The sequence below is a fragment of the Trichosurus vulpecula genome, chromosome 1 (genome assembly GCF_011100635.1).
Source record: "Trichosurus vulpecula isolate mTriVul1 chromosome 1, mTriVul1.pri, whole genome shotgun sequence".
NCBI classification, from domain to species: Eukaryota; Metazoa; Chordata; class Mammalia; order Diprotodontia; family Phalangeridae; genus Trichosurus; species Trichosurus vulpecula.
In genome coordinates this window covers 42,873,579-42,885,896 of record NC_050573.1, presented here as the reverse complement: position 1 = coordinate 42,885,896, position 12,318 = coordinate 42,873,579, and the positions used below count along the sequence as shown (strand labels likewise).

The 12,318-nt window shown below is 36.5% G+C and overlaps 1 protein-coding gene across 1 annotated transcript in view; it reads left to right on the top strand.

Annotated features, from left to right (window-relative positions):
• SLC15A4 (solute carrier family 15 member 4) overlaps window positions 1-11,910 on the top strand; it is a 48,498-nt gene extending 36,588 nt beyond the window's left edge. The window contains exons 6-8 of the mRNA XM_036741825.1: window positions 1,346-1,501; window positions 4,108-4,266; window positions 11,655-11,910. Coding sequence (XP_036597720.1) covers window positions 1,346-1,501; window positions 4,108-4,266; window positions 11,655-11,803 — 464 coding nt within the window. The 3' untranslated portion in view covers window positions 11,804-11,910. The remainder of the gene's footprint in view (window positions 1-1,345; window positions 1,502-4,107; window positions 4,267-11,654) is intronic.
• Window positions 11,911-12,318: the final 408 nt, after the last annotated feature.

Sequence of the window (12,318 nt, the reverse complement as noted above, 5' to 3'; positions counted from 1 at the left end):
TTTGCCTCTTATAAGTTCTACCCTCTGGGGCAAAGCAGAGCTAGTCTGATCTCTCTCCTACATGACAGCCCTCCAAATGTTTGAAGGCTTTTGAAACTATTTGGGTAAGTAGAATCTTTATTTTTGTAGATACCTCAGGTCATAAGTATAGCTAGTATAAGATATTTAACCTGGAAGACTGACATAAGGCAAATACTACACACATAACATCTAACATACTGCTTGGAGTTGTGTGTATTTATGTGGTTCCATATCTCCCTTTGAAGGATCTAATTTAGCATCTGCCACAGAACTTATGCCAGAAATTAATGAAAGGAATGGATGAGATGCAGGCTTACTTTCTGAATTAGTATCATAGTCAGTGTTGGTGGATAACGAATATAGTCCAGGTTTGGTAGCATCAACTTCCACAGGTTTTCATCCCAAGCGTAGTGGGGCTGCAAGGGTGGAACACTGAAGGAGTTCTAGTGAAGCATCTGTGTCAGCAAATAATGAGTGATTTTGGTTTCTAGTCTGAACTGAGCTCACTTTTGATACCAGCTGTGTGCAAAGTTCTGTCTGAGACAGTTTTTTCTTTTAATTTTTTGGTGATGAAAGAAGGTAAAGAATAAAGAGCATATCCTAATGGAATTAGACAAGCCATCTTAAAAACATTTTCCCCTATATAGAGGTCAGTTCAAAGTAGCATTTTCTTGAACTACTTTGTGGGCGTCACAGTGTTTATATGCTTACTTAAAATGTAAGAGTCTCATTTGCATATCCTTTTATCATTTTCTCCACTTCATTTTAGAGTATCAGTTTTCAATTAGAATTGGAATAAAAAAAGACTATCCCAGCCACCTCTTCCTTTTATTACCCCTTCCTAAACAGTGTTTATTTACCATACACTTATATATGTATGTACATGTATAGTATGAAGTTGCTTCATTAAGTAAAATTTAGATCCTCAAATGCACTAACAAAAGAAGTACCAGTGACTTTATAAACTTAAAAAGGATGGCTTTTCTTTGATTTCTTTCCTGCCCTTCAGAGAATTATTTATGAAGATATGGGGGAAGGAGAGAGAGAAAGAGTGCCTTCTGTTTGTGTGTAAACTTTTTTCAATTAAAATGACAGTAAGAAAGGAGCATGAGGAAAGTTGAGCAAGCAATAGAAATGAACAGTCCTACATGTTAAGAACTCTAAATGCTACCATATAAGTACTTGTTATAATTTTGACATGTAATCTAAAGCTTATATGAGATGATAAAAGAGAGGGGCCAGAAAAAGATTACCAGTCAACTTCTACTGCTTCTAAGTATCATATACAAACAAACAATTGAAAAACTTGCATTTTTAATTCTAGGAATTTTAGAGAGTAAAAGACTGAACATTGTGAAGGAGAAAACAATTAATCAGACAATTGGAAATGTCACCTACCATGCTGCTGATTTGCCAATATGGTGGCAGGTTCCACAGTACGTGTTGATTGGAATGAGTGAAATATTTGCAAGTATAGCAGGTAAGTCTTGTTACAGATTTAGTAGATGGGCTCAGAGAGTTGTTACCGATTCAGCAATGGTCTTTGAATCATTGTAAATCCATTAAAGCCTGTTGATATGCACCTGTTTGCCGTCCCCTTAAAATGTATACTTTAAAAAATGATATTTATAAATTTGCCTGGCATTTGGTGGATCCACATAATGTTTTGTCCAAAGAAATACCCTTATTTTTGAAGTTGTTTCGAAGTTGGCCCTTATTTTTGAATATATAGTTTCTGCTTCACTTAGTATATCAGATGTAAAGATCTTTTTTACTTTTAAAGTAAATATGAGGTTATCTTGGGGGGGGGAATATTTTATTTAGGTAGAAAATATGCCTCTCTCAAATGGGTATCCTTTTGTGAGCATTTAAATTCTTGACAGATTATACACTTCACGTTAAACAACCACATATGCCTATGGCTGGCTTCCCTTGTAAATATATAATAAAGCTTTTCCAAATTTAATCACCACACTTTACCAAAACTTGTTTGCAGGTTCTGCTTGATTAATGCCAACCTGTATTAATGCCAACTTGTAGCTGCTCTACAAGTAAGTCTTAGGAGTTGTATTTTTCCTTTTAGAAAAGGTGGAGAGATTATGTTTGAAAAAGCTACTTATTTCCATTACTGAAGAGGATGGAATATTAATGAGCAAAACAAAACAGCAAACATTGAGGTTTTTTAAATGATTGTGATGGTGATAACTTGGTTTTCCTTTTCTGTAGATTATAGTCCTAATTTACCTGTGGTATAAGAAAGGGCAAGAAATTGGGCTCTGAAACCTTTCTACCAGTTTGTAAGATTCAGCACTCTCAAAAGTGAGTTTGTAGCTGAATCCTGGCAAGAAGATAGTGAGAGTACACCTAGATAGTATCTACATTGATGATGACTTCACTATAGGATACTTTGTTCTTCACCCTCCCAGGGACAGAAAACCAGCAAAGGGCAATAGGACCTTCCTCAATCAGATTTAATAACATTCAGTATGTTAACTTTTCTGAATGATCATTTTTAATATTTTACTTTTGAAGATATTAGAAGATATTGTGATTAATTCTAACTTAGTCCATATGTAGATTTGTGTTTCTGAACTAGTGAATGTACTGAGTAGCAAAACAAATAATAGGTAGTTCTGTAATCTATAATCCTACCACCATACCTGTGTAGAAATGATTGGTGAGCTATTTATCTCCAAGAAAGGAAGTAACTGGTATAGGGATTATAAGACGCTGAATCAAGAGAGAAACTTTATCCTTATTTCTTATACACGTTCAGAAATAATGTACTGGTGAACAGTGTTATAAACATCCATTTCTTGAAACATTATGTATGATGACTGTGTCATCACATGATCATCAGCTTATCAGCTTGCATCATACCAAAAAGGAAGGAGATTCTATGAAAAGGTCACTTTTCGCGTCTTAATGCAGTGGGTCTAGAAAAGCTGAGCAGTTGGCTTTTGATTAGAGATGATGATTCCCAAGGATTTGTCACTGATTTACATTGAGGCATAGATAATTATTATTAATGTTTGTTAAATTTGCAGTTGACACAAAGCAGAATCCTAGGTGACAAAGGGATCCTGCCAGCTGAGGGGCCAGGACTGAATCTGAGAAGATGAAATTTAAGAGGCGTAAATTTAAAGTCTTCCACTGGAGTCAACAACAACGAAAAAAAAAACCTTAGCAAGTACAAGATAGGGGAGGTGTGGGTAGACATCCATTTGTCTGAAGAAGGCCTGGAAGTTTTAGTGTATTCTAAGATTAGTCTGAGTCAGTCGGGTGGTATGCAGCAACACAACAATAAAGAGGGGTGGCCCCCCTTTACTTTGCCCTGTTCATACCATGTGTGGAGCATTGTGTTCAGTTCTGAGTGCCATAGGTTAGAAAAACACCAATAAACTCAAGAGCATCCAGAGGAAGGCATCCAGAATGACAGGTGACCTATTCACTCCCAACTCAGGAGACAGTTTAAGAACCAAATCAAGTTGAGTCAAAAAAGAATATGGCCCAGCTTCATTCCATGTGAGGATCAGTTGAAGTAACTGGACATGTTTATCCTAGAAGAGAGAAGCCTTAGGGAAGAGTTATGATGTTTTTTCCTCTAAGTATTTGAAGGACTGTCATTTGGAAGAAGGATTAGACTACTTCTGCTTGGCTCCAGAGGATAAAATGAACAGCAATGAATAAACATTGCAAAGAGGTGACTTTAGGCTCAATGTCCAGAAAATTCCCTAATGTTTAAAACTGTCCACAGATGCAGGAGGCTGCATTGAGAGGTAGTACATTCCTCTTTGTTTGAGGTCTGACTGTTAGAACACTTGTCAGGCATGTTGTAGGAGCAATTCTTTTTCTGATTTAGGGTTAAACTTGATGGCCTTTAAGATTCCTTCCATTTCTGAAATTTTATGACTAGTTTTGAAAAGTAGTAATGGTCATTTTAGAGCCCTTAAGTATAATGCAATAGGTTTAATAGTGATAATGGACTTAACTGCTGAAGGTTTTCACAGATGTCAGTTGTCTTAGGTTAACATTTAATTGCCTATATTCCATGCTCTTTCTCTGTTGTTGTTTTTTTTTTAACAGGACTGGAATTTGCATATTCAGCTGCTCCAAAATCTATGCAGAGTGCCATAATGGGATTATTCTTTTTCTTCTCTGGAGTTGGGTCATTTTTTGGCTCAGGATTGTTGGCATTGGTATCGGTGAAAGGCATTGGATGGATGAGTAATCACACAGACTTTGGTAAGGATGCTTTGTTGGATTGAATCTCTGTCTTTTGCCAGTCCTTAATGAACAGGCAATATTTCTTGTAATGTGAGTTGCCTTGCAGAAATTATCATGGAGCCTTGATTTCTTCATACACAGATGCTCATTTCCCTAAGAGGTTGGTGATGGTAGATAAAGATGCAAAGCATATAAATAGAGATTTAATTAAATGCCAGAATTTGGTGTTACATACTTCCTGTGTAGGTAAACTGGCTTACTTAAAATACCTGTAATAGTAAGAAAGTTGGTTGGTCATACTATATACTTAATACCACAAAGTATGATGGATAACATTGCTTATGATTGTAAGCAACATGTTTTATTAATTACCTGCAAGCCAAGAATGGCTAAGCACTCTTATTTGTCAGAACTGGCAACCTTGGTAGCTTAAAAATGGAATGGTATCTTGATAACTGGTACATTAATCTCATAATGCATTTGAATTTAGGTGATTCAGAAGCTATAGGATTAAGTCCAAGCTTCCATGGTGGCCTGTCATCAAAATACCTCCCAATCTTGTGTTTTTACAGTGACCCCTGAGAGTCACTAGACAGAATCACAGAACTAGAAAGGATACTCATTCAGTGGCTATCTAGTGTATCTTGTGCCTAAATAAGAACCTTTTGTACATTATGCCCCCAAAATGGCCATGTAGCTTTTGCTTGAAGTTTTCAAATGAATGAGGACCCACTGCCTCCTGAAGCAGTCCATTCTACTTTGAGATAACTCTAATTGTTAGGAACTTTTTTCTTACATCAAGCCTACATTCACTTCTTTGTGATTTTCACTCATTCCAGTCTTTGCCTTTTGGAGCCAGGCAGAACAAGTCTAATCCTTCTTCCATGTGATAGCCCTTTAAATACTCAAAGACAAATGTGTCCTCTCCTTACGTCTTCTCTCCAGTCCCTTCATCCAGTCCTCACCTGGCATAACTGTCATTCTCATTGTCCTCCTGAGGACATTTTCAAACTTAGTTCTTCCTGAAATGTGGTGTGTCTGGATCCCAGGGCTGTAATGGCCACATTCCAGGTTTCAGTGTTTCCAGTGCTCAGCACAGTACCTGGCACCTGGTAGGTGCTTAATAAGTATTTGGTGATTGATTGATTCCCTTCATGCAGTCTAAGATCACGTTGTTTTTCTTGGTGACTTTTTGCTATTGTTTCTTACCTCTCTTGCCTCACTAAAAGCCCCAGATCCATTTCAGATAAAATCTGATCATGGCTGTTCCTTGTGGAGTTGATTAGTTGAACCCACATAAAGGACTTCATATTTATTGCTAAATTTTATCTGATTTATCATCCTAGTTGTGAAAAAGCCCTCATTTATAATTTCTCCAAGTGTTTAGTCAGCTGCAGTGTAAGTTAGCATCATTTATTTTGATACCCATGTTGTATCCCCTACCTCTGTGTATAACCAACTCCCCAGTACCTGCAGTTGGCACTTCTTCCATAAACTTTTCTTAATATTGTCTTTTGGATTTAAGGGAGTTTTAATGGTACTAGACACTGATTGGTTGTGTTTCTTGTAAATTCTTGTTTTAAAAACAATTTATAAGTCGTGAGTTATTTAAAGATAATAGATATGTAGTATAACCCCATGTGTATATGTGTTTGTGGTGGGAGCTAGGAGTGTTCTCGCATCACTGTTGGCTTATGTTTACTTAATAATAACAATGAACTGATTGAAGGTTGGGAGATGTGTGGAGATATCTTAAACACAACATGTCCAAAACTAAGCTTGTCTTTTCCCTCAGCAGCCCCTTTGTTCTTACAAACTTGCCCATTTCCTTTGAAGGCACTATAATCCTGCCAGTCTCTCAGGTTCCTTGGCATTATACTCAACTCCTCATTCTCCTTCACCTCACACATCCAGTTAGTTGCAAATCTTGGTCTTTCTCCCTTTACAACATCTCTCAGATCAGACCCCTTCTTTCCACCTTACTTGAGACACTCATTACCTCTTATCCAGATTATTCGACCAGCTTCCAAATTGGCTTTCTTGCCTCAAGTCTCTCCCCATTCCAGTCTATCCTACACACTCTAACTTGGTTAACTCCAGTGGCTTCCTCTTGTTTCTAGGATAAGCTCCCCTCTTTAGCTTTTAAAGCCATATATTTCCTGGCCCCAACCCATCCAGCCTTGTTGGGCACTATTTCTTTTCTCATGCTTTGCAGTCTAGCCAAACAAGCCATCTCTCTGTTTTTCATACCATAACACTCTTCCTCCTTTCTCTCTTCCTTTACACTGGTTGCCTCACGTGCTTCACATGTTCTCCCTCCTTGCCTCATAGAATTCTTTTCTTCCTTTAAGATGAAATTCAGGCACCATCTTTGTGTGAAGTCTTACATGATTTTCTCAATTACTAATGCCCTCCCTAGTTCGTATTTAACTACTTTGTACATATTTGTATTTATTCACTTTATGTTGTATATTTCTTTATATGTACTTGTTTTCTTCCCCATTTGATATTTCTTTATATGTACTTGTTTTCTTCCCCATTTGCCTTCTAGGGAGTAGAAATTCTGATGAGTACCTGCTTTTGTACTTGTTTCCTCAGCGTCCGGACATAATAGGCACTTAATAAATACCTGTTGATTGAATAATTTATTAAGACTCCAAAATTAGAAAGAGCCAGATATATTTTCTGTATCTTTTCTTAAAAACAAATTGTTAGCCAAGTAATAAATAAAAATACCCAGATTGAATATAATGCTTTCCAATTCTCAACCCTAAATTGAACTCTACTTTTGGTTTATATAAAGAAATAAGCACTGGAGGTTATCTTATGCTGGGGTCTCCTGGGCTCAGTTAAGCCAAAGATAATTTTCCTGACATGATTGTATTGGTAGCACATCATTTACTTGCTTTTGGTCTTTGGTCATAAATGTCTTTATCTTGTCATAAAATAGCCAGTAAACATTTATTAAATGCCTACTATGTGCCAGGCATTATAATAAGGGCTGGGGATATAGATCAAAAAAGAGACAGTCCCTGTCCTCCAGAGCTCATAATCTAATAGGAGAAGGCACAAAAGGAAGCTGAAAAGCAAGGGATAGAAAGTGGAGAGGACAGGAGCATGACAGAGATGCCAGCCGCAAGGGAAAATGAAGGGATGTTTTTGCTGAGCCCCTTCCTTAATGGAAGTTTGGAGTTCTTGGTTCTGCCCTCCAGTCCCAGGGACGGAGGGAAGGGAGGAAGAGATGATGAGGCTTTCCTAGTGATAAGTTTCCTTGGCCATGGTGGAGAAGTCAGAGACGTCCCAAAGTTGAGTAGCCAGGTGGGAACTAAGATGTCTGTGCTGAGCCCCCTCCTTAGATAGACGTTTAAATGGAGACACAATCTTAGAGGAATGTGCCAACCCACCCAGTACTTTACTATCGTAGCATGCGTCTATTTGCCTACTGAACAAAACTGATGTACTGGGAAAAAAAACTATTCTGGGAACGGATTGATTTAGATGGAAGAATTCTCAGATCCTTTTTCCCTACCTGATGTACTGGGAAAAAACTGATGTACTGGGGGAAAGAAAAAGCTGTTCTGGAAATGGATTGATTTAGATGAAAAAACTCTCAGATCCTTTTCCCTACCTGATTCCTCAGCAGAATCATTCAGTATGAGCATAGATTACCACAATGGGAACTTTAGAGATCATTTTACAATTGGTCAAACATGCCCAGAGTTAAGTTACTTATCCAAGGTCATACAGTTAGTAAGTGGCAGAGCCAGGGTTTTAATACAGGTCTTTTGCCTCCAGTTTCAGCATTCTTTCCACTGCATCATGCTGTCTTCTAATAGTAGTAAACAGTCAGGAAAATAGGAAGTTTAGGCCTTTGTTTAAGTAGACTCATTCTCAGAAAATGAGATAGGACAGATCAGTGCACTTTCATGTTACAGATTTTTCTTTGTGGCTTTCATTGCCTAAGGATAAGTATTTTTTTCTCCTATCATTTATATTGAAGTGTTTTGGGAAAAAAGCAGTCAACTTATGAAAGAAAGCATTTTCTTCTTTCTCCCTCCCTTTGAAACCCTATGGAACATTTTCCTCCTCCTGTTCTTTCTCCCCTCTTCCCCACTCCAACATGTGCATCTCTCAAGTTTAGAAAGAACATAAATTCACACTAAACTCAACATAACTCAGTAGGCAAGGGAAATCTAAATGTCAAGATCTTTTGTTAAATTTTGGGACACAGTTTCATTGCATATGATTTAGAAGAGTAGGTGTGCCTGTAAATGCAATACATTGGCTTCCGTTGCTCTTTGAAGTCCATAAAACTGATGTACTTGTCTCAGTGGAAAATTCTATTATAGATTCTTCCCATCGTATTTGTTTTTTCCTTTGGCTCATTGACTCTTGTTTTTGTATTTCCCCATTTCCTAGTTTACAGCTTCAGTTTTGTTTCCCTTTCTACTTCAAAAAATACTGCTATAAATACTTTGGTGCATGTGAGACTTTTTTTTTAATCTTTGACTTCCATGGAGTATATGCCAATGGGGATTTGGCTGTTTTTGTTTCAGGTTATTTAGAAATGGTTAAGTGCATTTCTTAGCATAATTTCAAATTACTTTTCAGAACTGGAAACCATTTCACAGCTCTCCCAACAGCATATTAGTATGCCTCTCTTTCTCCAACACAATTTCCATCTTTTGCCATCTTTACTAACTTCCTGGGTGTCAGTTGATTTGCATTTTTTCTTAATAATTGGGGAACCTATCTGTGGGAGAATAGCTCTAGGCCTTAAATGCATCTGTTAGTTGTCCATGTATTTTGAATATTAGGCAGATCTATATCAGAGATTTTTGATGCAAAATTTTTTTTCCTGAATAAACAGCTTCCTTTCTTATTCTAGTTGCATTAGTTTTGTTTATGCAAAACCTTTTCAATTTCATGTAATCAAAATTATGTATTTTATACTTTTTGGACACTTCTGGGCTTTGTTTGGTTAAGAATTCTCCTACTCATAGCTGTGAAGGCTACCTGACAGTCTCTTTTACTATGAATTTATTTACTGTTCATATTGTGCCAAATTTTTAGTTGAATCTTTATGGTTCTCTCTAAATGTTATCTATAAAAAACAATAATTTTGTGTCTTTTATGATTATTTCCTCAATTTCTTTGTCTTATTGTTATAGCTAGCTTAGCTAGCTTTTCTAGAAAATCATGTCAAATATTAGAAGTGACAGTGGACATCCTTGTTTTACTCCTGATTTAAAGGCCTCTAATGTTTTTCTGTTACAGATAGTTAGCTCTTGGTTTAGAGAGATACTTTTTACCATACTAAGGAATACTCCCATTTAGTCCTGTGCTTTTGCATAAATTGATGGCATATTTTATTAAAAGTTGTTTTTTCCATCTCTTGGTATAATTATGTGATTTTTATTATTTTTATTATTAATGTTGTCTTGTTAGGTTTATAATTTTCCTAATATTAAATCAGTCCTGTATTCTTGGTATAAATCCAACCTGGCCATAGTGTATAATAATCATTTTGAATATGTTGTTGTGTAGCCTTTTTGCTGATATTTTATTCAGCATGTTTGCATTCATATTAATTTGTGATATTTGCCCATTTTATCATTCCTGTTTTTAGATACTTTACATTGTCTCCAATTTTTTCCCCCCAATCTTTTGAATTTTTCTAATATGTCCTGTGGTCTCCATTGAGTTCTGTTTGCTCTATTCTGGGATTCTACTACTTTTGGTGAAGTTTTCTACCTTTTCTTCTAAACTATTTATTTTCCTCCTAATTTTTGCCCTAGTCTGTTGTACTGATTTGCTTTTCTGTTTTTTAATTCTGTTTTTATTTACCAAATAATATTGATGATTCAGTATTTCTTTGTACTATTCCCCTCCATTCTTTTTTTTCTTTAAGATTATTATTTCTTTTGTGATTTCAGACTTTTTTCCTCTTTCAATGAACTGTACTGTTATATATGTAGCTCTGTAAAGCATCTCCCTGGATTGTTTGTTATAGCACCAAATCTGTAATAATTTAGGTTTAATTTATTATATTGGCCCAGCCATGAGGACCGAAAATCTCTCCAGTTATTTAAGTTGCTTCTTATTTCTTTGAAGAGTATTTTGCAACAGTATCTTTATGACTCTTGAGTATGCCTTTGTAGACCCAGCTATTTTATACGTTTTTTTTAGCCATTTTGAATGAGACTTCTTTCTAGATTATGCCGTCCTGTTGGCATATAAAAATGGTATTATTTTTGTGGATTTTTTTTATCTCTGTACTTCCAGAAGCTATTGTCTCAGTTAATTCTTTTACTGATTTTTCATGGTTTCCTAAGGACACCATCACATCAGCAGGAAGTGGGAGTAGTTTTGTCTCCTCTTTAGCTATGTCCATGCCTTTAAGTTTTTTCTTTTGTCTTACTGCTATCATTAGCATTTGAAAAGATTTGGAACAATTAAAATTGTTAGTATTCTATTTGCCTAAATTTTATCAACTTAAGATTTTGTTTAATCCCTGCTTCATTAAGTATTCAGTGAGGGAAAACTTTGAACTTTTAATTTTAGAATACTTACCTGTTTAAAAATAGCTAAAGTTTATGATCATTATTTAAAAACTTACTGGTTAGTGGTTTTAGTTTATTGATAAATTGTAACCATGCTTCAGTTGGTAAAGGATGTTTGATTTTATTGGTGTAGATACACCCTCCATCAATATAAATTACGGCCACTCTGATTCAGAGACTGTCTTTCAGAGTTGCTAAGGCCGAAGAATCATCGTCCTGGAGCCAACGTGGTGGGAATCTCTCTTAGGTTATCATAGCGACCATTCTTGAAGCATTTCCTAGGATTATCTAGAGCTTTTGCTCTAGGGTCGTGCATACTCTTTACAATTCTAGGGTCACTTCCACACCATTGTGAAGCACCAGGGCAGGATTTTAATTCACAAATGTCTGCTATGAAGGTTTATCATCCTTCATAAACTTTATTTTTACCTATCTGATGATAGTAGCATCTTAATAATAAAATCAGTCTGATCACCAAAACCAATCTTCGGTTAGTTGGGTGCTGTAATTAAATGTTTTTAAAAGTATTTGACTTACAAGTTTGTTTACTTGGTAAACTGTAAGTTTTATCAATCACCTGTTAGTTCTGTCATGTTAAATGCTTTTTTTGTAGTGACATTTCTGAGCTGGCCAAAGTGCCTCTTTTATAAACTAGTCAGTTCACCAGCATTTATTAAGAGCTTACTCTAGGTCAGGTGCTATGCTAAGTGCTGAGGGTATGAAGAGAGGCAGCAACAGTTCTTGTCCTTAGCCTCTCAGGTGTCTCTACTTTAGGAACAGAGCCTGTCACCTCCTGTGTGAAGCCCTGCTGCACTCAGCCAACCCACTTTGCCCTCTTTCTAGGTAACATTAATGGCTGCTACCTGGACTACTACTTTTTCCTGCTGGCTGCTATCCAAGGAGTGACCCTCCTGCTTTTCCTCATTGTCTCCGTGAAATATGACCGGCAACGATCTCGGGCCAATGGAATGCTTGCCAATGGCAAGTCCTGATGTTCCCTGACCTGTGTGCACACTGTCTTGACCTTGCAGATTTTTAGTATACTGCCAAGCTATGGATTGGACAAGAGGCGCCATTAAATACACAAAAATTTATTCTACCTGTGTCTGTTGTAGTTTCTTTTCTGGTGAGCTGGGAAAAGCTTTCATTCTTATCCTTACATTTGGAGCCCCTTGTAGGTTTCTTCAGTAAATTTATACATCATTCAACAAGTTTAAAGTCAATACTTTGAAAAGTCTTACTTTGTTTGACCCATCCCCACCCCCAATTGTGGAAACAGCGTTAGTCCGCTGAAAATATTATTTTAGTTTAAGAATTATTTGAATTACACAGTACCCTGTAGAGAACCTTTGTATCTGAATCTGAATCTTTCTCCTATCAGGCAGTATAAAATTATCGATAACTTCAGGATATACTCTCAGTATAATTGTCCTAGCAGGGAGACTTTTTAGATAGATTGTGGTTGTCCAGACACCCCTAGCATGGAGAGGGTCCAGTCATAGAGTAA